This window comes from Chlamydotis macqueenii, chromosome Z (assembly GCF_036417535.1).
Source record: "Chlamydotis macqueenii isolate bChlMac1 chromosome Z, bChlMac1.mat, whole genome shotgun sequence".
Classification (NCBI taxonomy): domain Eukaryota; kingdom Metazoa; phylum Chordata; class Aves; order Otidiformes; family Otididae; genus Chlamydotis; species Chlamydotis macqueenii.
The window spans coordinates 47,660,662-47,688,064 of NC_141593.1; the positions used below are offsets into that span (position 1 = coordinate 47,660,662).

The window sequence follows — 27,403 nt, forward strand, 5'->3', positions numbered from 1 at the left end:
ATTCATTTATCATATTAATCACAGAGTAATCAAAGTTCTCAAAAAGGAGTCTTGTTCTGTGACAAAGAACTGATTGTTGCAAGCAACTCTCTTCAGCACTCTAGCAGGAGCCCCACATCCACTCATCATTACAACTGTCAACACTTAAACTTAAAATACTATAGATCAAACCATAAACAACTATCTTTACCAAATTATCTGAATTAAAACATTAGACTAAACCATAAATCATTCTTGACACATTAACTTCAAAGCCTTGGTTGAAAACACAAGAGAGATTTCTAATGGCTATTAACTGGATCTGAACTGATACTCAACTTCCACAATAGCTCCTTGGGGCTGCAAAAATAACATAAACCAATTTTCTGCATCACATTCCAGAGATGCAGAAAACATAACTTGCTTACAAAATCTATATATAAATTCTATCTAGACCAAATAACTGTTTTGGGAGGCAGTGTGTCGCAGCAAACAGGAAAATAAAACAGCAAAAAGAGATAACAGGGTTCAACTCTATATGCAACTCTGCCATATACTCAGTATGTAATCTCAAACATGTTTATGTATATATCTCCTCTGTGTGATATAGGGAAAGCAATAGCTGCATATCCTTGCAAAAGGGCCTCAAGGACAGAAATAATGTGTAGTCCTTATCCGTCAATGAATACAGCATTGGCACTAAAAATATCCCTTTCTAGTAGATTAAATCATCAACCTCAAGTAGATGCGCCTTTGTTGCAAAATGAGAAGTTGACCAACTAATGATATTCTGGATAGTATATGAGCCTAGGTGAAACCTGAAACAGAAAAAAAAAAGTTATTTTTAACTAAGAGCCACTTTAAGATGCAGGTTCAGTACACGTACACATTCTTATTTCTACTTTTTTGTTTTAGGAGTTGGAAATCATCAAAAGCATTTAAATTCAAGTTTACACATCTATTTTTTTAAAAAAGACAAGGACTTAGAAGTCCGAGCCTCTAGTATCCTAATCCCTCTAAGAATTGAAGATCAGAGTAAAAGACATGGAAAATTTGCGAACTTCCATCACAGCTCAAATAGTAAAGAACTGAGGACACCACACACTGAATACCAAGACCTGTATTTGTGCTATATATTCCAGAACTCTACAGTAATTTAATTTGCAATCAGATTTCATTTCAAGCAAAGGAATTATGTAATACTGCTTATTAAGAGGTTGATAGAGGGGAAAGCTTAATCCAGGAGAACCTCTTTTCAGCAATGTAAAACTGTTCCAAATCAAAATTAGGATTTAGAAATACAGTTTTCCACATACTGTTAGCTTTTAGAAGCCTTGCGAGCCAGCTCTCCTGCTGGGTACCCTTCAAGGCTAGTTAAGGAGAACACGTATTCCTAAAGCAAGTGGGATTTTTTGGTTAATTTGTTTTGAGATTGCTGCAAAAAGACAGAAAAAATAAATGCTAAATGAATTCCCTGGGTCTGCTTTCGAACGCCTTTGATAAATATCCTGCATCTGCAGCAATCAGCTTAAAGACAGTATTACTTTAACAGAAATTCAAACCAACAGATGCTTTTGCCACTGTGAATGTGAAGTTTCAGCTACATTAAAAGCCTTACTTTTGTGTTAGCTTTTCCCAGTTCTCTTTGACAAAGTCCCAGACCAGCAAATACCCAGGCAAACTTTGGCTCACAGTTGCTACAATACGTGAAAGCTCCTGTGCCCTGATGACTTCTCCTTCAAGGCTGTTCTGCATTAACCTAAAAGACAAAGAATATGAAAAGAAACAGGAAAAAAAAACCACCTATCCATATCTTCACATGATTCTCCTGATACTTCTGAATACTCCTGAATTAGAAGGAAAAGATTTCATAATACATGCAACAACAGGCAACTTCTGGCACCTGGAACAGACCGATGCTCCATTTTATAACCACTGTATTATTTAGCTTTGTTTCCAAATATTAGAGTGACTTTAGCTCTAAACCAGGTACTTAAATTTTCATTGTTGTTGGTGTCGTAGTTCAGCCCCAATCGGGACCAGACTACGCAGTCTCTCTCTCTCGCTCCCCCCACCCTCCGAGAGAATAGGGGGAGATGATATAAGGAAAAACGGCTCGGGGTTTGAGATAAGGACAGGGAGAAATCCTTAAAGTTACCGTTATGGGCAAAACAGACTCGACTTGGGGAAAACTATTCATTTATTTCTAAAATGAGCAGGAGAATGAGACAGGGAACAAGATAACCTCCCCCCACCCCTCCCTCTTCCTGGGCTTAACATTATCTCTACTACCTTCCCCTCCCGAGCGGCACGGGGGGGGAAAAGGGAATGGGGGTCGCAGTCAGTTCATCATGGGTTGTTTTACGACGCTGTGTCATCGTCGGGGGAAGAACTCCTCGCATTCCTCCTCTGCTCCAGCGTGGGGTCCCTCCCACGGGCCACAGTCCTTCGTGAAACTGCTCTGGCGTGGGTCATCTCTTCCACGGGGTGCAGTCCCTCTAGAACAGCTGTCCCAGCAGGCTCTCCACGGGCCACAGCCTCCTTCAGGCATCCACCTGCTCCGGCGTGGGGTCCTCCACGGGCTGCAGGTGGATCTCTGCCCCTCCGTGGACCTCCATGGGCTGCAGGGGGACAACCCGCTCCACCATGGTCTTCACCACGAGCTGCAGAGGAATCTTGGCCAGGAGCCGCGTTACTCCTCCCCCTCCTTCTTCACTGACCTTGGCGTCTGCAGCCGTTCCTCACAACAGGCTGGCAGACGCCTCTCAGGATCCTTTTTACATCTTATTCACTTCTCATCTCCTCTCCACTTCTTGCAGCCAGGCCGGGCCGAGTTGGGCCCAGTCGGCTGCCCGGCGGGAGGCCAGAGGGTGAGGCCTGCAAGGCCCACCAGACTCGCGCCTCCCCCTCTCTGCCCCCCACTCAGCTGCTTCACATCTTCTCTTCCCTTTTTTTTTCTGTTTTCCCCTACTTAAATACGTTATCGCAGAGGCGTTATGAGGGAACATTCTGCTACCAATTGGCTCGGCCTTGGCCAGCAGTGGGTCCGCCCTAGGCCCAGCCGAGTCCACTAAACAAAGGGGAGCGACTTCTAGCAGTTTCCTACAGAAGCTACCACCTTAGCCCCCCCCTCACTAACAAAACCAGAACAGTTGGGAAAGATGAAGTAAATTCTAACAACTTGTAGAAGAAAACATAATATGTTGAAAAGTTAAGAGAAGAAAGCTGTAACAAGTGTCACCTAGCAGGACAATCTTGGTGTCTTCCATGCAGTACCAAGATTTGGTCTAGAGAGAGGAGTTGGAGCATAATGTAAGGTCAAAATTTCACCCAAAGGAAAAAAAAAAACACAAAAGAAACAAAACAAAACAAAAAACCCCAACTAGTTATTATCTTGGTTATAAAGATATAACAATCTTTTAAGACTTCATAGAACAATCTGCAATTTTGATACCTTTACCACAAAACCTGCAATTTTGTGTTACCAGTAGTGCAAAGCCTTTAAGTTCAATGGTTTTCTCTTTATGAGTATTCAGAATTTGGCCTTACTCTGTTAAGAAATTTTTTTTTTAAGTGAAAAATATCAGGTTCTTCATGTTTATGGAAGACTTCTTTGTAATCAGAATTTTTTCCAACAATACAAAAAGACAATACGTTTATTCAAAGGAGCAGCTTTTAATTTACACATACAACTTTTTGGCCCCTTCATACCAGATCAGCTTTCTGACATCTTCTGTGCTGGCCAGGGCTTCAATCATTTTGCTTTTCTCTGCTTCAGAAACTGAAGAGGAGTACATCTTTAGGAGGAATTCCCAGCCATCACTAGATTTGGCTCCAGTTGTAAATATGGCTTTCATAACATCACTAGGCAGTCTACAGGGAAAAACAAAACCAACATAACAACAATAAAAAAAAAAACAAATTAAAAAATGCTTCTCTGAGAAAAGAATGAAGAAAAGTCACAAAATGAAAATATTAGCTTGAAAGAGATGCCTCTCTTTTAAGCAATTTAATTCTGTAGCAATTGCAATTTTACTGGACTGACATCATACCATACTTGAAGTCACTGGGAAAAAGCAATTCATACTAGTCACATAGAAGCACAGTAAATGGTACAAAAACCTGAGTAATATTCTATGGCTGAAAGTGCACATGAATCCAGAGCAGAATGAATTGTGCAAGATAAACAGGAATGCTCTGATGTTGCTACTAAGTAATCCTCCTTGAGCATGCTTAGGAAATGCAGACAAAAGCAATCTGTGGCTGATTTTGCAGTTACACTTAATAAGACTGCAGATGAAGTCTTAAATTCCAGCACAGTTCTCTCTCTCATCTTAGAACAGCAACTACTTCTGCATAAGGAACAGTAAAAGACAGAATGAAGTGCTATATCAATAGTCACTTGTAGATGGTGGTGATTTTTTTTTTGTTTCGTTGGTTGTCATGTGTGTGAGGTTTTTTTTTCCCAAAACAATAGTGGTAAGGCAACAGGAAAACAGGTAGACAAAAGAAGTGGAAGTCCATTTTTTGTGCTACCTCATTGTTCCATTAGACTTCATCCACTTCTCAAACATCTCAGTGGCAGTTGTTCTACAGTTTCTCACATCATGGGTGCAGGCAAAAGTGAGCAGTGTTGACCGGAGTTCTCGTTCAGACAGGGTCCCATCATCTGTCCAATGTTGTTCATCAATTTTATCTCCAAGTAGGTGCTCTATTCTATGCTAAAGGAGGAAAAATTATTAGCAACAGCCAATTCTTCCCAAAAGGATTTTCTGTATATAACATTAGTCAAAAAAAAAAAAAAAAAAATAAAAAGGAAAACAAAGTTAAGTTTTAGAACCATGGAAGTTAAACATAGTAGTTTTTCATCTACACATTCCAGTTTACAGCTACCACATATTATCTGTATGAATAAATATCAGATACCACACTACATCTTAAATTGCACATGAAAACTGAAGATTACTCCTCAAACTGCAGTTCAGACTTGTATGCAGTCAGCTTACTATCTCAACTCACTACAACTTCCGTTTGTTTAAATGCTTTTAGCTCTATCAAGTGACAGCTAATACACTTTAGTTTAGCACAAACAAACAAATAACTTTTAACTATAGGCTGAGCATCCTTCATATTTGTAGTTTGCTGAAAACACAGCCAGGTGCCTGACCAGCTACCACATCTGAACTGAAACGCTTGACCTTAAATATAACCTTATAGACACTGCGTTAGTGTCTATAGCTTGGGCTGTTTATCACAGCAGTCCCATAAAACCTTTGAATAAATACTAAATAATGAAAATTATTATTGTTTTTTGTTTCTTGTAAGTAAGCATTCACTAATTAACTAGAATAAAGAAAACCTAGAATAAAGAAAAACATCAGCTATTTTACCCAATCATTTAATAATTTTTATTCTAGACTAAATCCCTTTGCCCTCAGCCGCCGAAGCAACAGCTTCGGAGTCGGCACGATCCGCAGCAGCGTGGCACAGCGCAGCGCAGCGACCGCACTCCCGAGCCAGGGAAGCTCAGGGGGGAGCGGAGCGAGGCGCCAGGAGCGCGCAGCTCGCGCGAGAGCGGCTGACGAGACGCGGGCGGAGCCAGGGGGCACCGGCGGCCCGGCCCCGCTCCCCGGGTAAAGCAGGGCCTACGGAGCGCCAGCGACCTGGAGCGTGGCTCGCCAGTTTGCGAGGGCAGGGCGTGGCAGGGAGGGCGCCGACCCGGGGCATGTGCTGTGGCCGACTCTCAGGGCAACACGGCCAACACCCGGCTGACAGCAAAGGCTGCAGCTCCGGCCGGGAGGTCTGCACCGGCTCCCCCTGCGGCGGTCGGTGCCTCCGTGCAGACGGGGCAGCCGAGGGGGGAGGCTGCGGTGCAGACCTCAGGCTGCAGGCAGTGCCTGGACCCTACTCCCGGGGCAGGGGCAGGCGGCAGCCCTGATGTAGAAGGTGTGCCCGGGTGGAGCAGCTCCTACGGCAGGTGGCTGAGCTGCAGGAGGCGGTCAGGAGGCTGCGGGACATCAGGGAGGCTGGGAGGAAGCTGGATACTTGGTTCCAGGCACAGTCTGCACTGGAACCACAGCACCCAGTGAAGCAATCAACCCCCACTCCCCACCCAACTGACACACAAGGTAAGCAAGGAGGCAGAAGATGCCAATGAATGGAAAGCTGCAAGGGCAAGGTGCAGCAGGAGGAAGAAGCAGCTTCCCCAGGACCCTGAGGTGCCCCTGCAGAACCAGTTTGCTGCTCTGCAGACTGAAGAAGTGAGACCCAGCACCTCAGGGGAGGTACTGGAGCCATGCAAGGTAGCTCGACTGGCTCATGTGATAACTAGTGCTACCAAGAAAGAGAGACGCGTGGTAGTAGTGGGTGACTCCTTCCTGAGAAGTACGGAGGCACCCCTCTGCCAACCTGATGTGCTCTCTGCGAGGTATGCTGTCTCCCGGGGGCTCGTATCAGGGATGTCGCCATGATAATACCTAGCCTCATACAGCCCACAGACTATTATGCACTACTGGTGTTTCATGTGGGTGCCAGCCTGAGAAACATCAAAAGGGATTTCAGGGCCCTGGGTACAACAGTCAAAGACTCTGGGGCGCAGGTGGTATTCTCATCAATCCTTCCAGTTGAAGAGAAGAGGCCTGAAAGAGCCAGACGTATCTGGCTGGTTACCTCGTGGCTCAGGGAGTGGTGCTACAGCCAGGGCTTTGGGTATCTAGATCACGGGGCGTGCTTTGAGAAGCCTGGGCTGCTAGGGGCAGAAGGCATGCACCTAACTGAGAAGGGGAAGAGTGTGCTTGGATGAAGACTTCCCAGACTCATCCGGAGGGCTTTAAACTAGTGTTGCTGGGGGAGGGGGAGCACAGTTCAGCCCACTGCTGTCAGCATGGTGCCAGTGCCAGCACTGAGGGTCCAGAAGCTGAGGAAGGATTGCAGGTATGTGCAAATGAATTTAAACTGCGGTCCAAAAGAACTCCTGTAGCTCCAGCCAGCAAGTCGGCTTTGTCGGGGGCCCAGCTGAACTGTCTCTATACCAATGCATGTAGCATGGGGAATAAACAGGAAGAGCTGGAGATGCTTGCACACAAGCAGGGCTACGACCTCGTTGGCATCACGGAGACGTGGTGGGACAACTTGTACAACTGGAGCGTTGGCATGGAGAGGTATAGGCTTTTTAGAAAAGACAGGAAGGGGAGATGAGGAGGGGGTGTCGCTCTCTACGCCAGCAACCGGCTGGAGTGTGTGGAGCTCTGCCTGGGGATGGAGGAGGAGCTGACAGAGAGCTTACGGGTCAAGATTAGAGGAAGGGGAGGGACAGGGGACGTTACGGTGGGGGTCTGTTACAGGCCGCCTGGCCAGGAGGACAGAGCAGATGAGGCGCTCTATAGCCAGATAGGAGCAGCCTCACAGTGACAAGCCCTGGTCCTCATGGGGGACTCCAACCACCCTGACATCTGTTGGAGAGACAACACGGCAGGGCACAGGCAGTCCAGGAGGTTCCTGGCATGCGTGGATGATAACTTCCTCTTGCAGGCGACAGAGGAGCCAACAAGGAGGGGTGCCATGCTGGACCTTGTGCTCACCAACAGGGAGGGGCTGGTGGAGGATGTGAAACTGAAGGACAGCCTTGGCTGCAGCTACCACAACACAGTGCAGTTCAAGATCCACGGGGCAGCAAGGAAACTACACGGCAAGCTCTCAGCCCTAGACTTCAAGAAGGCGGACTTCGGCCTCTTCAGGGACCTGATGGGCCAAGTGCCATGGGAGGTGGCCCTGGAGGGAAGAGGGGCCCAGGAAAGTTGGTCCACATTCAAGGAGCACCTCCTCCAAGCTCAGCAGAGGTGCATCCCAGTGAAGAACAAGTCGGGCAAAAAGGCCAGGAGACCCATGTGGATGAGCAAGGAGCTCCTGGACCAAATGAAAGTGAAAAAGGAAGCATCTAGAAGTGTCTAGAGGGTGGAAGCGGAGACAGGTAGCCTGGGAGGACTACAAAGAGGCTGTGCGAGTGGCCAGGGATCAGGTGAGGAAAGCTAAAGCCCTGACGGAATTTAATCTGGCCAGGGATATAAAAAGCAAATAGGTATGTAGGGGACAAAACAAAGTCCAAGAAGAATGTAGGCACCCTCCGGAAGGAAAGCAGTGTCCTGGTTACACAGGACATGGAGAAGATTGAAGTACTCAGTGACTTTTTTTGCCTCAGTCTTCACCGATAAGGGCTCTTGTCTCACCACCCAAGCCGTGGAAGGCACAAGCAGGGACTGCGAGGATGAAAAACCGCCCACTGTACACGAAGAGCAGGTTCGGGATCATCTGAGGAACTTAAAGGTGCACAAGTCCATGGGACCTGATGAGATCCATCCGCGGGTCCTGAGGGAACTGGTGGATGAAGTTGCCAAGCCACTGGCCATCATATTTGAGAAATCGTGGCGGTCTGGTGAGGTCCCCGATGACTGGAAGAGAGGAAACATAGCCCCCATTTTTAAAAAAGGGAACAAGGAAGAGCCGGGCAACTACAGGCCAGTCAGCCTCACTTCTGTGCCTGGCAAGGTCATGGAGCAGATTCTCCTGGAAACCATGCTAAGGCACATGGAGAGCAAGGAGGTGGTTGGTGACACCCAACATGGCTTCACCAAGGGCAGATCGTGCCTGACCAATTTGGTGGCTTTCTGTGACGGGGTGACAGCATTGGTGGACAAGGGATGAGCAACGGATATCATCTACCTGGACTTGTGCAAAGCTTTTGACACTGTCCTGCACGACATCCTTCTCTCTAGTTTAGAGAGACACGGGTTTGATGGATGGACCACTCGGCGGATAAGGAGTTGGCTGGATGGCCGCCCTCAGAGAGTGGTGGTCAACAGCTCGATGTCCAAGTGGAGACCGGTCATGAGTGGCATTACTCAGGGGTCTGTGCTGGGCCCGGCCCTGTTCAACATCTTTGTCGGTGACATGGTCAGTGGGATAGAGTGCACCCTCAGCAAGTTCGCCAATGACACCAAGCTGTGTGGTGCCATCAACATGCTGGAAGGGAGAGTTGCCATCCAGAGGGACCTTGACAGGCTGGAGAGGTGGGCCCATGCCAACCTCATGAAGTTCAATCAGGCCAAGTGCAAGGTCCTGCACCTGGGTCATGGCAATCCCAGGCACAAATACAGGCTGGGTAGAGAATGGATTGAGAGCAGCCCTGAGAAGGACTTGGGAGTGCTTGGTGGACGAGAAGCTTAACATGAGCAGGCAATGTGTCCTTGCACCCCAGAAGGCCAACCACATCCTGGGCTGCATCAAGAAGAGCATGGCCAGCAGGTCGAGGGAGGTGATTCTCCCCATTTACTCTGCCCTGGTGAGACCCCACCTGGAGTACTGTGTCCAGTTCTGGAGCCCCCAACACAAGAAGGACATGGTCCAGTTGGAGAAGGTCCAGAGGAGGGCCACGAAGATGATAAGAAGGCTGGAGTACCTCTCCTATGAGGACAGGCTGAGAGAGTTGGGGGTGTTCAGCCTGGAGAAGAGGAGGCTCCGGGGAGACCTGATAGCGGTCTTCCAGTACCTCAAGGGGGCCTACAAGAAAGATGGGGAGAGGGTGTTCAGTAGGGCCTGTTGTGACAGGACTAGGGGTAAAAGTTTCAAAATAGATGGAGGTAGATTTAGATTAGATATTAGGAAAAAATTTTTTACAATGTGAGTTGTAGAACACTGGACCAGGTTGCCCAGAGAGGTGGTGGATGCCCCATCCCTGGAAACGTTCAAGGCCAGGCTGGATGAGGCTCTGAGCAACCTGATCTAGTCAGGGATGTCCCTGCTCCTTGCAGGATGGTTGGACTAGATGAGCTTTGAAGGTCCCTTCCAACCCTAACCATTCTATGATTCTATGATTCTAAGTAAGTTCTACAATGTAAATCAACAAGGATCATTTTAAACCTGTAAATGAATATAAAGAGGTTTCATAATAAGGTAAACAGAGAAATGAAAGACACTTCCTCAGCAAGAACTGAGGCTACAATGTTGATTTCATTGCTACGTCTGTAGCACAGTATCATGTTAATCTATTGTACAGCTGGAATGGGACAATGTGTTCCTATTTTTACAGAAAGTAGTTCTTAGCAATTAGATCTATGATCTCTAGCCACTCTAATAATTTTGGAAATAACTTCTCTGTACTTGAAAAAAATGTAATGGACTCTGTTTAATTACATATTTGGATTACACTGACCTTTATAGCCACTATAGTCAATGCAAGTCGATGCAAAAAACTTAGCATTTCAGTAAGAGAGCATTACTACTTAACAAAAGCAAGCAAAAGGGCAACTCTCTAGAATCCCCATCCAATTTAGTGAGATTACTGAATATGTTCAACAGTCAACACTTAAAAAGATAATGTAACTATAAAGAACATTACAGCTAATAATTTCAAATTATAATTTACAGAAAACTAAGACATACCATGACTCGTGCTGCCAGCTGTTGTTCACCCTTTTTCTCTAAAAGGTTGTATATAAGACTTAGCTGAAACAAAGCTTGAGTGAGTGGTGCAGTGCTGCTCTCTTTGTTAAGGTAATCAATCAGCTCAAAGGCCTTTTCCAGAGACTCTTTACCTAGACTATTGGTCAATGAACACAAACATTAAAACAGCTTCCAGAACAAAAGCACTCCCTGAAGCAAGATTAGAAGTGATGCTCTCCTTTACATTAACAGAGTGACAGATGAATAGAGGGAGGAAAATAGAGAACACTTTAGATATAGATATGTTTAGATTGTAACATTAGTAAGATATCAACAAAGCAACAATGGCCACTAACATGCCTTCAAATTAACAACAATGAAAATAGGTAAGGAACTGTGACAATTATGTTTGAAAATATTTATCATAAATGAGGGTACTCAGATACAGGAAGCAGCTGTAAGGAAGCCATCCAAAATGCTCAGCCTTATCCACTCTGATGATAGCGGTTGAAAGACAAAAGAGGGAGTCAGTCAGAATATAAGAAGCAAATAGCTTACTTCTCTAAAGTGGAGCACTTATTGACAGAGTACAGAGAAACAGTCCACTACTAGGCAGACTACCAGACACTAAAGAAAACAGTGTTCTTCAGAAAAGGAAGCTATCATGTGGCTCTTTGTGATGCAAATAAATGGATGCTGCTATAAAGAATAGGGAGATAATATCTAATACCAATATGAAAGCATCAGTGAAATAAGTAAAAAAAAATTAGTGAATGATGAACAGTTTCAATAGGCTAATGAAGACTGAATTAAAACTTCTCTGAAGATTCTCTAGAATCTAAGGCTTATCTTCTCTGACTTGGAAAAAACTTTAAACATATGTCAACCACATTTTCCAATATGAAAGTCTTACCCTGCAAGGTTGAAGATATTGTTGATCAAATTGGCTCTGTCTTTAGGACTCAAAGCAGTGTGGTTTTTTTTCAACAGATCAATCAGAGTTTTCCAGTCTTCAGCATAGTGTACTATGTAATAGCCATTCATGTCCACATTGAATTTTATCCATTCCACCTCTTCTGGAAGTTCAATGACAGCTAACAGACAGACAATCAGTTAGCAACAGAAACAAACACTAGCAACTGCTCATTCAAATCCAAATCTATGAAGCAGACTGGTTCCAAAGAGTCAATAAATCCTTTTCCACCCACTAGTTCTCCCTACTATGAAGAAAGAATAGCCAGTACAAAGGTTCCATGAGAATGCTCCAGAATTCCAGGTTGTACTCCTTCCTCCTTCTTCCTATGTCCGATTGAATGAACAATCTGCCCTGAGTTGCATCTATGCAGCTAGTTACTTAATGGAGTAATTTTTCTCCTTCTGTCCAGTCCTGCTTTCAAACAACCCCATCTACTTTCTGCCCACTTTCATATGTATAAGGAGCTGTTGCACACATCATGTTACATGACATAAAATGCTTAATCAATATAATTTCAGAATAATATTATTATTGAAAATTAAATATCAATACAAGGTGATTCTTGCTAACTATAGAACTGTAGTCACATAAGTTAAATTTTATATGAAATCTATTTGTCCTTAGAGGGAACGGGGAGTCTTAGAACTGTTACAACATCTCATTTGTTAGAAGTTAGCCTAGCATGTCTGGGAAAATTAAAAGAGTGGCAGGACAAAGGTAAACACCAGCTGTGAAGATAGGCCCTGAGCCATCACTTTGAAGCCAGAAAATCAAGGAGCAACGCGACCTGTTTCCAAGACCCTATATGGAGATTTTAAGGAGGGGTTTGACCAGCAAATTCGAGGAGGGGGCGCTCCAACGACCCCCAAGACCACCAGAAGACCCTCAACTCAAAAGACTAAGCATGCGCAAGTGGGTGGGGATTATTATAATGATTTCTAGAAAAACTAATGATTATGTATTAGTGTTCTGGGAATTATTAATGATTATGCATGAAATCACTAAATATATTCTGTCCAAATTTCCAGACCAGCATGCACGCTAGGGAAGGATCCTCCGTTCATCCGGTGCCGCAATAAAGAATGCCTGCTTCTTAATGCTACGCTGGTGTTAAGGAGTCTGATTCTTGATTTCGGTGACAATCATACAAAGAAATAGAGAAAGGGGAATAGTATTAAGTAGATTAAAGGCCACAGTCTAGTTTCAAAGGTAATTAGATACCAGAGGAGAGGCTTTGGAAAAAAAGTCCTTCACTTCAGCTGATTCTGTAACTACTGCCAAAAACATCAATTTGCATAGCAGCTTAAATGCCTTTGAAATTTAGTAAATATTCTACTCCAAACTCTCGTATACATCTCTCCTACTCTCATATCCTCTGCATTCAGGTTTCTACAGTGAGTGAGAAACTAGTATGATGAACAGATCACCAACATGACCATTTAAGGTGAAACAAAAATGATTAAATCAGGCTACCTACATATTAGCTCTAGTAATATCAAGCATCCCTTCAATTGAACAGCTTTGTTTTTCCATTCCAATAATTCACAATGTTTTTTTCTAAAACTCCATCTCAACTTAAAAAGGCCAGGAATAACTTGAAAACTTTGTAAAATCAATGTAAGAATGACATAAACCAAAATAATTTACTTTAATTTTAGTACTTCTAAAGTCATTTTAGAGCACTGGCAGTTTGTAAGTATTAGTAAAGAATAAAAATGTCAAGATCAGCTCTAAGAATTTGATTTTAAATTTGTATAGTTTTATTTCAAAAAGTAGAGTTGGAAGATAGTTTTACGTATTAAAAATAATTGTCAGTTAAGTGCACTGAATAGTAACTGTAACGGGGGAAAAGAAAACACATCAGTAGATGTAAGACAATGAGTCAGACTAATTTCAATAAAATGTAAGAACCTATTCATCTCACTGGAGAGAGATAGCCAAAGTAGTTGTAGCACAATACTACATAAAAGTGTATAGTATATTCACTTGGTAAGGAAAAAAACAGAACTGAATAAAAAACTCCCACAGACTAGCAATTTAGGATTCAAACTAGCCACTGCAGCAAAAGCAGAGAGTTTATGTGAAAAGATCTAAGGGTTTCAAGTTCTACAACAACATTATAAGAAACTTAATCTGTTCCAGATACAATATTTTCTTATACCACTAAATACATAATATTTCAGTAGAAAGTTACTTCCTCATATTTCAGTACACTGGCAGAGCAACCCTCTCATTACTCAATCTCTAAAGGACACGCAGTTTGAGAGATTTTGTGCATACACTGGGATGAAAAGAGATGGCTTTTACAAATTCTAGACTGTGCTTCTGTCCTAATTCCTGTCATTTACTTGAACATACAATGCTATAGGGAAACAACTCTCTAATGATGACATGACCAGTAGTGCTTAGCTCCACATCTCTGTAATTATTTTGTACTACAGATGACTTAACCTTCACATTTTATGCAAGTGTATGCTCAGAAGATCAGTAATCTGTAACACTTAAGTAACATACCTGACTTTTGGTCCAGTAAATATGCATTAGTACAATGGGTAAAGTTGCAGGTACTAGTTATGTAGGTGAGAGGAATATGCCACAGATAACTGCAAAGGAAAGCAAATGTTTACTGACATTATACACATACTATTTGTCTTAAATGTTTTGGTTTTTTTTTAATTTAAACATTTTAAGATATCAGTAGTGTTAGAACCATTGCATGCTGTGTACAATAATAATGGATAAATCTCATTCATATAATCAGAATATGATAAAAGAATACATGTACAATGTGCACAGAAATTATTTTATTTTATTCACACCATGTTGAGAAGTGGGAAAATTTCATAGAATTAGAGAATCAGAGAATCATTGAACCTGTTTCATTTTACAATGAGGTTTGCAACCTCATTGTAAAAAATTTCTTCCTTATATGAACCAGAAGGTGCACAAGTCCATGGGACCTGATGAGACGCATCCATGAATCCTAAGGGAACTAGTAGATGAAGTTGCCAAGCCACTGTCCATCACATTTGAGAAGTTGTGGCACTCTGGTGAGATTCCCACCAACGAGAAAAGGGAAACATAACCTCCATTTTTAAAAAGGGAAACAAGGAAGACCCAAGGAACTACAGGTTAACAACTTGATGTCCAAGTGGAGACCGGTGATGAGTGGTGTTCCTCAGAGGTCAGTGTTGGAACCAGCCCTGTTCAACATCTTTATCAATGACATGGACAGCGGGACAGAGTGCACCCTCAGCAAGTTCGCTGACAACACCGAGCTGTGTGGTGAGATTCACACACTGGAGGGAAGGGATGCCATCCAGAGGGACTCCAACAGGCTGGAGAGGTGGGCCTGTGAGAACCTCATGAAGTTCAGCCAGGCCAAGTGCAAGGTTCTGCACATGGGTCAGGGCAGTCCCAAGCACAGATACAGGCTGGGCAGAGAATGGATCGAGAGCAGCCCTGAGGAGAAGGACTTGGGAGTGATGGTGGACGAGAAGCTCAGCATCAACTGGCAATATGTGCTTGCAGCCCAGAAAGCCAACTGCAGCCCAGAAAGCCAACTGCATCCTGGGTGGCATCAAAAAAAGTATGACCAGCAGGTCAAGGGAGGTGATTCTGCCCCTCTCCTCTGCTCTGGTGAGACCCCACCTGGAGTACTGTGTCCAGTTCTGGAGCCCCCAACGTAAGAAGGATGTGGACCAGTTGGAGAAGGTCCAGAGGAGGGCCACGAAGATTATAAGAGGGCTGGAGCACCTCTCCTGTGAAGACAGGCTGAGAGAGTTGGGGGTGTTCAGCCTGGAGAAGAGGAGGCTCCGGGGAGACCTTACAGCAATACTCCAAGTGGAGTCTCACAAGAGCAGGGTAGAGGCACAGAATCACCTCCCTCAACCTGCTGGCCAGACTTCTTTTTATGCAGCTCATGAAACAGCTGGTTTTCTGGGCTGTGAATGCAATTGCCAGCTCGTGTCCAGCTCTTTATTCACCAGTACCCCCAAGTCTTTCTCCACAGAGCTGCTCTCAATTCCTTCATCCCCCAGCCTGTCTTTATACTGGCAGTTACTGCAACCCATGTGCAGGACTTTGTACTTCGTCTTGTTGAACCTCATGACGTTCAGGTGCGGCCACTTCTCGAGCTTATCCAGGTTCCTCTGAATGGCATCCCTCCCACTCAGGATGTGTGTCGACTGCACCACAGAGCTTGGTGTCATCTGCAACTTTCCTGAGGGTGCACTCAATCCCACTGTCTATGTCAATGATGAAGACATGAAACAGTACTAGTCCCAATATGGACCCCAAGGGACACCACATTTCATAGTACTCCTTCCTCAGTTCCAGTAGGCTAAGTAGCTTGTCCAAAGTCATATATATAGGAAATCTCTGGCCGTATCAGAAATTCAGCCAATATTATTTTTACTTCACTTCAATGTACTGTCTTCCTAAAATTTTCCAAGTTTTTTTTTTTTAAACCAATTTATGTTGATTCAAGAACAAAACTGAAATTCCAAATCATGGTAATAGAATCATAATTGATTGCATACCACAAAGACTGTGTCAAGTGAACATCAAGCTGGAAGAATAAATGCTAAAGGTGTTTCATAATGATAATAAGGACTATTTAGAGAAAACAGAACTTTCATCTCAGGGTGAGATGAAACAAGCTGCACATATGCATTCCAATTTTGACACGGACCCCTTCTCTGCATGAGACAGAACACTCTACTTCAAAAGCTTTTTATGCACTCCCCAAATTGACATTAAGTAGAAACAGAAGAATAATTAAGCCTAACCCTTAATAATTAAGCCTAATCCTTCCCTTCTGTCCTTACTTTTCAATCACACATCTCTTTCTTTCCTTCACATAACAAAACCAAAACAAAGTTCTGGAACTTAAAATATTTCAAGAGACAAATTCCTTTCACAGGCCTGATTGTGTAAGATGATGCAAAGGACTCAGTTCCTGGTAAGACTTCAAACAACTTAATAAACCCACCAAAACTGCAAAAGGATTTAAACCTACGTATTTTGGTTTATTACAATACACACTAGGGTTCATAACATAAGCCATATTTGTAGTGAATTCATTTTTACAATTAGCAACTGCCACACCTTTGCTTTTTCAGCATTTGCACATGTACTTCCTTTTAGATTTTGGTACAATTGATATTGCCTCTCATATATTTAGCTATTTGCCATCATACATTAGTGCCATCTTAAAATTTTTACACTGAGAAAGCTTTGATTCTAGCTTCTCTACTTTCCTCTAACAAAGTCCAAGATGTGCACTGAATTTTGGTAGGAAGAAACAGAGGCTCTAAACTAAGACATATGCATCTGTCACTTTAGCAGTCTTCTGCAACCTGCCTTTCTACAGCTTCTCATTAACCATATAAAACTTTCTGAAATTAAAAGAAAACTGTACCTATGAGATCTGCCTTTTGGTATTAAAATACCTGAAGAATTCATTCTACTATTTACCACAGCACATCATCTCAAGCTTAAAAGCTTCAGGAAAGGATGCAAACAAGAAACTCAGGCTACAAAGGACGCCATAGATTTTTACCTGTTGCTTGGATGGAAATAGACATGGATCTTTAGGCAGGTATTAGATGTCTGAATTTCTGCAACAAATTATCTATTTCTACCTGCCTTCAAAGAAAATACTAGAACTCCTGAATATAAGTGAGAAAGATGTACAAGATACAAGAAAGATATCTGCAGGTAGATTTTAATGGATGAAAAGTATTAAGAAGGTAGTAACCTTGCGTCTGATGTCCAATTTTCTGGTTCCACACGATACAAAAATTTATCTTGTTGTACAGAAATAATCTTTCCCTTTCGGACAATAGTGACTAAAGGAAATCCTTTATGCAGAATCCAAGTTTTCATCAGCTTTTTTACATCTAGTGTTCCATTGGTAATCTGTAAAAAACAATCATAACATAAAAAGAAAATAGCAAATGAAGAACATTTTTAAACTTTCCTCTGTAAGTTAAAAACTAAGTAGTAGCATGATTCTGCATCTGTAAACAATCACTTTGACACTGAGCTTGTAAATTTCATAAGTAATAATTTAGGGCAGCAAGTAGCTTTTATTTTCTTAAGTTGAGGGAATCCTAGCCAAGCAGTAGAAAGACAAATTGGAAACATCAGGCAGGTTGAACTGGTAGGTCATGAACATGGAGAAGAGAATGGAACAGAAAAGAAAAAAAACAGAAAAGAAAGTTATGGTAATTTCCCAAGCTCCCCACTACCCCTTCTCTTGCCTTATTGGTATTCTGATATGTGTTGGTTTTGTTCACTGGTGGGGCTACGGTGGCAGCTTCTGCAAGACGCTGCTAGAAGTTTCCCCTTTGTCCGATGGACTTGGCCGGGTCTAGGGCAGACCTGTCACTGGCCAGGGCTGAGTAAATTGGTGACGGAATGTTCAGTGAAAATGTCTCTGTGATAACGTATTTAAGAAGGGGAAAACTAAATTTGAATAAAAAAAGAGGAAGAAGAAGTGAAGAAGCAGAAACGAGGGCAGAGACGGGGAGCCTTGTGGCCTTCACACTCTGGCCTCGTGCCGGGTGGCTGTCTGGGCCCAACTTGGTCCAGCTCAGCTGCAAGGAAGTGAAGAAAGCAGATGTGAAGAGAACCTGAGAGGCGTCTGCCTGAGCTGATTGTGAAGAATTTATTGTGAGAGGAACAGTTGCAGATGCTAAGGTCAACAAAGAAGGAGGGGGAGGAGTAATGTTGCTCCTGGCAGATTCCCCTGCAGCCCGTGGTGCCGCCCATGGTGAGGCAGGCTGTCTCCCTGCAGCCCATGGAGGTCCACGGAGGAGCAGAGATCCACCTGCAGCCTGTGGAGGACCCCACACCAGGGCAGGTGGATGCCTGAAGGAGGCTGTGGCTTGTGGAGGGCAGCCTGTTCCTGAGGGATTGCACCCCAGGGAGAAACAACCCATGCTGGAGCAGTTTCACGAAGGACTGTGGCCTGTGGGAGGGACCCCACGCTGGAGCAGGGGAGGAATGTGAGGAGATCTTCCCCTGAGGAGGAAAGAGTGGCATAAAGCGACAAGTGATTAACTGACCGTAAGTCCCATTCCCAATTCCCCGCTGTGCTGCTCAGCGGGGTGAAGGAATTAGAGAATTAAAATTAAGTTAAGCCCAGGAAGAGGGAGGGGTGGGGGGAAGTTTTTTTTTCTCTTCCTCGTTACCCTGCTTTGGTTTTAATAATAAATAAATAATTTTCCCCAAGTTGAATCTGTTTTGCCTGTAATGGTAATTTCAATTATGTCTCCCTGTCCTTATCTCAAACTTCAAGCCTTTTTGTTGTATTATCTCTCCCTATTCCCTTGGAGGGTAGAGGGGATTGCATAGCTTGGTCCCAAGCGAGGCTAAACTACAATATGATATCATGTGGGTGTTTCAGGTTAAAGATCTTCTTTTAATTCTGAAATTAATCTTAGAAATTGAATTAAAGCATTGGCATATGTTGGTTCTGTTATAGAAATCTTTTATATTAAGCAATCTCTCCCACCCCCTCCAGTTACCAGCCTTTGTATAGCTTAACCTCCAAACTCTTCTGATCTTTCAGGAACTGTTTGCACTACAATGTTCCCACTGAGGGCAAATGCTTTATAATATCTATATATCACTGCCTCTTTATTAGCAGAGATGGTAATCCAATCTGAACAAAGACAACATGTCTCCTAATTTATGAAAATATGTTTTAGATTGAGCCATCAGGAACATAAGCCTCATTATTCAAGTTACATTTAACTTTTACCAACCTATACTATGTCTTTCTCTAGTTTACCTCATCAGCAACTTACTGCCCATTGTTCTCTGTTCAAGCCAACAATAAAATGTACAGTTTACCCTCATGCAAAAATACTATATTATTTATGTAGAGAATGACCATAAACTTTAAAAAGAGGTTTCAATTCCAGGGAAGTAATTCTCTACCAAAAGTTTAATATTTACGGATTTCAAAGTCTATACATTTTTTTTCACTTTTTACATATGCCCAAAAACCACTTTTGGCTAAATCCTCTTCCTCCATCTTGTTATCACAAGCTGTCACTGTTACTACAATGTTATGTTATGCAATCCCTTCATAAATTGCCCAAGATGTGCTGAATGCATGCTCTCACTTTCTTTTGCAACTGTCTTTTTCTTTCCTTCCTGTTACACTTTGAAACCACCAAGAAATCTGTAAGATCAATGCCAGCCACCCAGCCAAAAAAAAAAAAAACAAAAAACAAATTAAAAAACCTCAAACCCAAGATGAGAGGAATGTGAAGAGATCAGGAAGCTAGTTCAGTCCACTGCCAACTTCCCTGTTTCGCATCTCAGTCCTTCTGTGCTAACATTGGGAGCGATGTAAAGACTAGCAGAAAGATTTGCGTCTAAACTGTACAGAGACATGAGTAAACCTAAAATTTACTCCACTGAAACAATTCTATTCCAAAACAGAACCCTCCTCAATCACTTGAAATTAAACCAGTTTATTAGAAATAATAGCTTCATAGTTTCATCACAGCAAAAATTTTATTGATATTAATTAATTTTATTGACAGGTCTTGAACAGCAGCTCCTAACTCCAATGAAAGCAACACATGAAAATTACTTCACCATTCTTTCCTCTAGGCAAGGTATACAAAAAGTTTACTTTCTATGTTACAGATTTTTCATTTAATTCACATGCAGTTTTCTCATCTGCACTTCATCCATGATTGTTGATTTCCACAGATAAGGTTAAGGCTTAAGAAATGATTATGTATTTCGCTGTGTGCACAGCAAAGATTTATGATCAAAGAAAAGACCACTTTTCTGGCTCGAATTTTCAAACATATCCAACCTAGGCATAATTAATGGGAGCAAAAGGAAAGAGAGATAGTCAACTTGCTAAATACCATAGGTTTGTTTTTAATATTATCATAAACATGGGAAACAACCAAAAAGGATGCCAAAGATCTCAACACATGCTAATACTAATAATTTAATTGTCATAAGGAAGACTCAGTGAAATAGCTCCCATCTAAAACAGAGAAGAATCAAAAAATCCAGAGAGAGATATGGCCTCTTGCATTATTAAGAAGATAAAACTTTGAAAGAAACTTATAGCAGATCTGGGCACTGGCTAGAGTCCAAGGGCACTGTTATCAGTCAACTCAAAGATCAGACAGGTATACAATATTTTGTGTGAGCTACTCAGATATATGTAGTTAATCTAGTTTTAATTCTTCAGACTCCTATTGGGGGAAAATATTATTAAGCAAAGACTTCTCTTCAAGTTCTTAGAAATGATGAATTTTTTATACCAAGGGCAGATAAAGTAATCAGAAATGCAGCCTATTTAGATTGGACTGTTAACTAGCAGAGTCTGGCGGCGAATCTGAAGGTGAAAGATCACCAGAAAGCAAGAGAAATTAAGAATTCAAGATACAAAAGGAAAAATATTAAGACACAAAGAATACCAAAACAAAGGAAAAAGGACACAGGGACAGTAGATTTCAGTAAATGCAGGGAGGCAATAGGTGAAAATCAGTGGAAAGAAAGTAGTGCATAAAATTTGGTACCTTCTCAGCAAAGCAAAACAATAAAAATCCAAATGTAAACTAACTCATTGCAATACCAGACCATTCCAGCTAAACAATGAGTCTTTGTAAAAAATGGAATATGAAAGTGTATGGAAGTGTAGCCTGTGTGAAAACACAAAATTAACAGCATTAACACTTACATGCAAAAAAAAAAACCCCAAAGACTCAGGCATAAGAGGAGGTGCAGCCAGAAATGGACACAGAGGAAAACATGATAAGAGCATCAGAAAACCACTAAAGAGACAGTTGGTGGGTTTCCACACAGAAGGGCAGCTTCTTCCTATTAAATACCAGGTATCAGTAGGAATTTTGTAACTATTAAATTGGCACCAAATACAAAGGGTTGTTTTTCATTAAAATAGGAAATATGCACTGAATTCTGACATTAGATGTTACTAATGCATTTGGGTGCAATTCACTTAACAATACAAATACAGGTGGGTGAAGCAATTCTAGAGTTGGTAACTATTACTTTTGACTCTTAAAAACTGATGACTGAGGTTCCAAAAAACTGCATAAAGATGCCTGCTGAGTTTGCAGAAAGCTGAACTTGCCCCACAGACAAACAGTAGGGTTATATTTTTTTTTTTTTTTTAAAAGAGTTCTTTTTTGAGCCAGGGAGACAGACTAAGCAAGTAATCTGAAGTTCTGAGAATAACTCTACCCATGCTCTGATAACAGTTAAACCCTCACACTAATTATATCTGAGGCATCTATCTCTGTGGTCCCCATAGCCACTCTATGCGGAAACTACCATCTCCCTGCAGTATGTTCTCTACACATGCATGCCTGAAGATGGTTGGACAAGAGACTCAATTTTGCAAAGGTCGAGGAGATGAAAGTCTATTTTGCACTACAAAAATCACTATACAGAATAGTTCTCTATCATAAGAGAATCACAGTCTGATATCAGTAATAATCCATCTAGCAAACTAGTGACTGTGTATGACTAAACACACAAATTGAGAGCCCCCTGTGGCAGCTGACAATAACTAACGGCTGATCCAGTTCTACAGAAGTTCAAATATCATAATGTAGATGGCAAGAACGAAAACTAAACATTTAATACCCTACCTAGGATTCGGCTTCTGTGGAGAAACCTCACATGTATTTCAGAGACTTTGATACATACTATGCAGTACATTCAGTCACAGGGAAATCTGTTCACTTCCCTTATACAAATGCCTTGACACTCCCTGGGCATACTCAGCAGCTCTTTCTTGTTGGGATCACTCTCTCTCTTGCACTGTCACACACACTCTCCCCCTTGCACTCTTGCTCCCACTGTCTCCCCATCATGTGCTCTCTCCCTTGCACTCTCATGCCCACACTTCTTCCTTGCTCCCTCTTCCTCCCATTACCTCTCCCTCCTTCACTTGCACCCTCTCTCCCCTGCTCTCCCCAGCTCCCACAGGCTTGCAATCTCTTGCCCTTGCTCTCTCCTGTCCATACCCTTGCTTTTGTGCGCCCTCACTCTTCCCTCTCACACCCCCTTTAATCAGATGGAGCCTTATGCCTGCCTTACCATTTGAGAGCTGCTGAACTAAATTGTCCCCTATAATTTGTTTTTGTAGAACTCCAGCACCATTTGTTGAAATAGAAGCCATGACCTCTATAGTAGTTGGATTCAGCTAGCCCTTGAAACTATTATCCTGCATTTAAGATGACTATTTTGTTCTGATCTTAACATGCTAACAATGCAACTCTAGAGAGGATATATACATACTGATGCGTCCACACACGTGGGTATAGATGGTAGTGCATACCCACTTCCAGTGCTTTCTTGGGATGATGTTCAATGGAGTCCTAGAAGCTACAGGAATCTCCATATCTGTATGACAGAAGTTTGGACTATGTAGAGCAAGAACTTCAGAATATTGGCCTGCAGTGTATTATCTTATCTTTTTCCATAAAAAAAAAAAGGAAATAAATCAAAATTTACAACACACTTAGAGAAGTGAAAAATTAAGAACAGTAGATACCTCATTCATGCTGTCCCACAAGTCATCACTCTGGGCAGATCCGTAATTGTGATTATGCAAATATACCTGAATGCCAGCTTGGAAAACATCCTTAGTGAGATAGTGCTTCAGCATCAAAAGAAGTGAGGCCCCCTTTAGGGAGAAAAAAAGAAAAAGAATTGGTAAATTAAAGTTATAGAACTTGTTGAAGCCTATGTATATCATTGCTCTTTCACAGTACAAGAATAACTCAGAAGCTGGTAGATTTTATCCTAAATGGCATCATTTAAATAATTACCTTAACACTCAGTTACCTTTGAAAAATATTTTTAAAATACTTAATAAACTGCATATACAGTTACAAAAAAGGCTAATACAGCTTGAAATTTTTTCCCAGTTACTTTGGAAAAAAGTTTTTTTAATATTTCAGAGGCTTAAAATATAGTTACAAAACAGGTTAATATAGCTTGGCATTTTTTCCAATCAAAATCTTCTCAAAAATATTGCCTTCTTACTGATAATCTCTGCTGGCTGCCGTATTTCATTAGCAATACTCTTCTGTATGGTACAGAACCACCACTTGTGAGATAGTGTTTAACAGTCATACGATTTGCAGTTATATCAAAAAAACTAAAATTACAGGAAAAAGAGGAGATACACTAAGTAGGCTGGAACAAACTGTAGAAGAACAAGTGCATTTTGACAGTGTTTAAATACAGCTATGTTTTGCTAATAAAAAAAAAGCAATAACTGAGCAGTTCTAGTATGAAAGTGGCCACAACTGTGTAGCCAGAAAGGTGTTGGTTTTCGCTTTTTTTTTTAAATGTAGTTGAAAGCCATTTTCTTTCCATATGAATGCTTCTATGTCACAGTCACTAACAAATAAATTGCCTGACGACTTGTATATCATACAACTGAACGCAGATGAGCAGCCATAGATTACTAAAAGTTTAAAGGTGTATTTTATATTTTTGGTACTATTTCTGAGAAAAGATCAAGAAAAAATTAGAAGGAATATTTTAGTGAGAGCATGTATTGGCTCCCTCACATACTAAACTGAAGTTTTGGAACTTAAGTAATGTCCTGCCTGAAACTGAAGGCTGCCCGGTTAATCTAATCATTCAAGAAACTGCAGGAATACTCCTTACTATAGTTCTTAATAACATGGTCATGATTTCCTCTCTTGCATGCATTTGTACTTAACCTATAGCTTTACTACTTTGTTTTTCTTACTGTCATATCCTCCCAAACACTCTTTTGCTGCAGGTGGATTGTTGTCCTATCCTTGAGTGTTAGGTTTACTGATAGCCTGCAAAACAATCAAGCTAAAAATAATTTTGTACAATAATTCTTATTCTAGACAGTAAAATGTAGAGGCCATCTACTAATCTGTGTCAGTTGGTAGTATAGTAAAACAAAGAAAGTTGTACAATTCAATAACAGACATCCCTTAGCTCATTAGGGACCATGTTGCAAGTGTCTTCTCATTTACATTGCCAAGAGCGTTAGCTAAGATAGAGGGCCAAGAGCAGTGGAATACAAAGACTGTATACATGAACAAAGACCTATGCAGTGAAAGACTCTGAAATACAGAAAGCAGCCATGAAAAACCTGTTGCTGACAATGCAAGGGCAACATTTATTTTGGTTAGCTCCTAAACTCAAAGATGTAGGTTGCTACCTTTCTATTCAGAAGATGCACATACTTCTTAGTAGCAATAAAGTAATAAAGTAATTCTCCAAATATAAGACTTTACTAACTGACTGAAACTCCAGCCCAGTCACTTATGGAATATTTCCATTAAAATATTTTGATTTTAAAGAGTTTTGATCAGGAAAAAGTGACAGAATTGTTATCTCTGAAGTTTGTTGGCTACAAACACTATTGTGCATAGCTTCCAGAAGTTCACCAAAAATGGAATTACTTGAGGAGTAATTCTGAACCATGAAACAACAGCCATGACTTTCGATACACAGCTTAGGGAGAGAAACCAAATCCACTTCACAACCTGGGGCAGCTGAAAATCACACATCTCTGTTCCTGTAGATCAGAAAACAGAGACCAAAATAATCAGAAGCACATGAGTATTGTAGGTCCTCTTGGCATCTCAGACTATTCAAGGATGCCAGACAACATGTGTTGAGCAGTTGAGACTTGCAAAAATAAATTAGAGGAGACAAACCAAGACAGCTGTGGGAACTACATTCCACTGAGCGGTGGAAGATGTAGTATTTGACTACTTTCTAGTTAGCACTAGCTGTCCCCATGGTTTCTTATTAGATGAACGTACAAGCATAGATACATACTGAGGGGAAAAAAACACCTAACCCAAAAGATATAAAAGTCTTTCCTCCAATACTACCAAAATCATGGGACACAGTAGCTAAAGCCTGAGACAATGTGAGTAAAAATTTGGCAAATACAGACATTTGCTCTCTTGTGCATTTTCAAGTGAAGCACTGGGAAGCTTTAAAAAGATAAACCTCACACCCGACCCTCATGAGACATTAGAAATAATCAAGTTGCAGACAACCAGGTGTTGTAGTTCAGCCCCGATCGGGACCAGACTACGCAGTCTCTCTCTCACTCCCCCCACCCTCCAAGAGAATAGGGAGAGATAATATAAGGAAAAATGGCTCGAGGTTTGAGATAAGGACAGGGAGAAATCCTTAAAGTTACCGTCACGGGCAAAACAGACTCGACTTGGGGAAAACTATTCATTTATTACTACAAACAGCAGGATAATGAGACAGAGAACAAGATAACCTCCCTCTACCCCTCCCTCTTCCCAAGCTTAACATTATCTCTACTACCTTCCCCCTGCCCCGAGCGGCACAGTGGGGAAGAGGGAATGGGGATTGCGGTCAGTTCATCACACGTTGTTTTACGCCGCTGCTTCATGGTTGGGGGAAGAACTCCTCACATTCCTCCCCTGCTCTGTTGTGGGGTCCCACCCATGGGCCACAATCCTTCATGAAACTGCTTTGGCGTGGGTCATCTCTTCCAACGGAATTCAGTTTCTCCAGAAAGGCTGTCCCAGCGGGCTCTCCACAGGCCACAGCCTCCTTCAGGCCTCCACCTCCCCCAGCATGGGGTCCTCCACAGGCTGCAGGTGGATCTCTGCTCCTCTGTGGACCTCCATGGGCTGCAGGGGGACAACCTGCTCCACCATGGTCTTCACCACAAGCTGCAGAGGAATCTTGGCCAGGAGCCGCATTACTCCTCCCAGTCCTTCTTCACTGACCTTGGCATCTGCAGCCGTTCCTCTCACAAGAAAAGTTCTTCACAACAGGCTGGCAGACGCCTCTCAGAATCTCTTCACATCATCCGGCTCATCTCCTCTCCACTTCTCGTAGCCGGACCAGGCCAAGCCGGGCCCAGTCGGCTGCCTGCCAAGAGGCCAGAGGGTGAGGCCTGCAAGGCCCATGAGGCCTGCGCCTCCCTCTCTGGACCTCTGCCCCCGCTCAGCTTCTTCACATCTTCTCTCTTTTTTTTCCTGTTTTCCCCTTCTTAAATACGTTATTGCAGAGGCGTTATCACGGGACATTCTGCTACCAATCGGCTCGGCCTTGGCCAGCAGCAGGTCTGCCCTAGGCCCGGCCGAGTCCACTGAACAAAGGGGAGCGACTTCTAGCAGTTTCCTACAGGAGCTACCACCTTAGGCCCCCCCTCACTAAACAAAACCACAACACCAGGATATGCAGTGAGATAATTTTACTGTGCAGATGCAAGTCTACAACTCAGGAAGTCTCTAAAATAAAGGCAGATAGAGTATAAAAAGGAGCAATTGCTTCAATAAGTGCCCTGTTGATACTCTTTTCTTAAGCACTCATTACATCTGCTATCAGAAAACGAATGTACATCCAACTATATATAGTTCAAGATAGGATATTTTGTTTTGCCTACTGGATCCCCTCTTACATCTTCATGAATATTTTACTTTGTGCTGAAGTACACATCAAGCTGAAGGATGTTGAGTAAGCACATGAATACATATAATCTTTTTCTAGCTAAAAACTTTGTAGATTATCAGAAATACTACTGAGAGATCCTGCATTGTTTGTGCTAGGCGTAAATTATCCCCAAACAATTGTCAGTACATGCCTACTCACTCATGATTCCAAATTCATGTTTTCAATAGCTAATATATCACTTTCTAAATACTAGTAAAGTTACCTTGATATAAGAAAGTGCATCAAACATTTCTTCAATTTGCTCTGAAGACTGAACAGTAGCAGAGACTGGATGTGAAGAATTCAAGGAATCCTTCATCATAGCCTTGAAAATTAAATTCAGGAAATCTTCATCCTAGAAGAGAAACATTTATGAGTGTCTGAGAAGCTAGAACATACATGGTAATCAGAACAGTAGAAATTGTCTCTGTTTGGCTCTTCAATTGGTCTAACATGCCATTTGCTCACCTTTGCTAGCCAATGGTGGCAGCAAAAGAATTGTCAAGGTAG

General features: G+C 42.2%; 1 protein-coding gene across 5 annotated transcripts in view; it reads right to left on the reverse strand.

Annotated features, from left to right (window-relative positions):
- Positions 1-27,403, reverse strand: part of LNPEP (leucyl and cystinyl aminopeptidase) — a 72,926-nt gene that overhangs the window by 1,774 nt on the left and 43,749 nt on the right. For all 5 annotated transcript variants that reach the window (XM_086770421.1, XM_086770417.1, XM_086770419.1 and 2 more), the window contains exons 8-17: positions 27,117-27,248; positions 22,962-23,093; positions 17,154-17,314; positions 13,907-13,995; positions 11,330-11,510; positions 10,417-10,573; positions 4,516-4,700; positions 3,691-3,852; positions 1,598-1,738; positions 716-797 (exon numbers count right to left, since the gene is read on the reverse strand). In XM_086770421.1, coding sequence (XP_086626547.1) covers positions 716-797; positions 1,598-1,738; positions 3,691-3,852; positions 4,516-4,700; positions 10,417-10,573; positions 11,330-11,510; positions 13,907-13,995; positions 17,154-17,314; positions 22,962-23,093; positions 27,117-27,248 — 1,422 coding nt within the window. The remainder of the gene's footprint in view (positions 1-715; positions 798-1,597; positions 1,739-3,690; positions 3,853-4,515; positions 4,701-10,416; positions 10,574-11,329; positions 11,511-13,906; positions 13,996-17,153; positions 17,315-22,961; positions 23,094-27,116; positions 27,249-27,403) is intronic.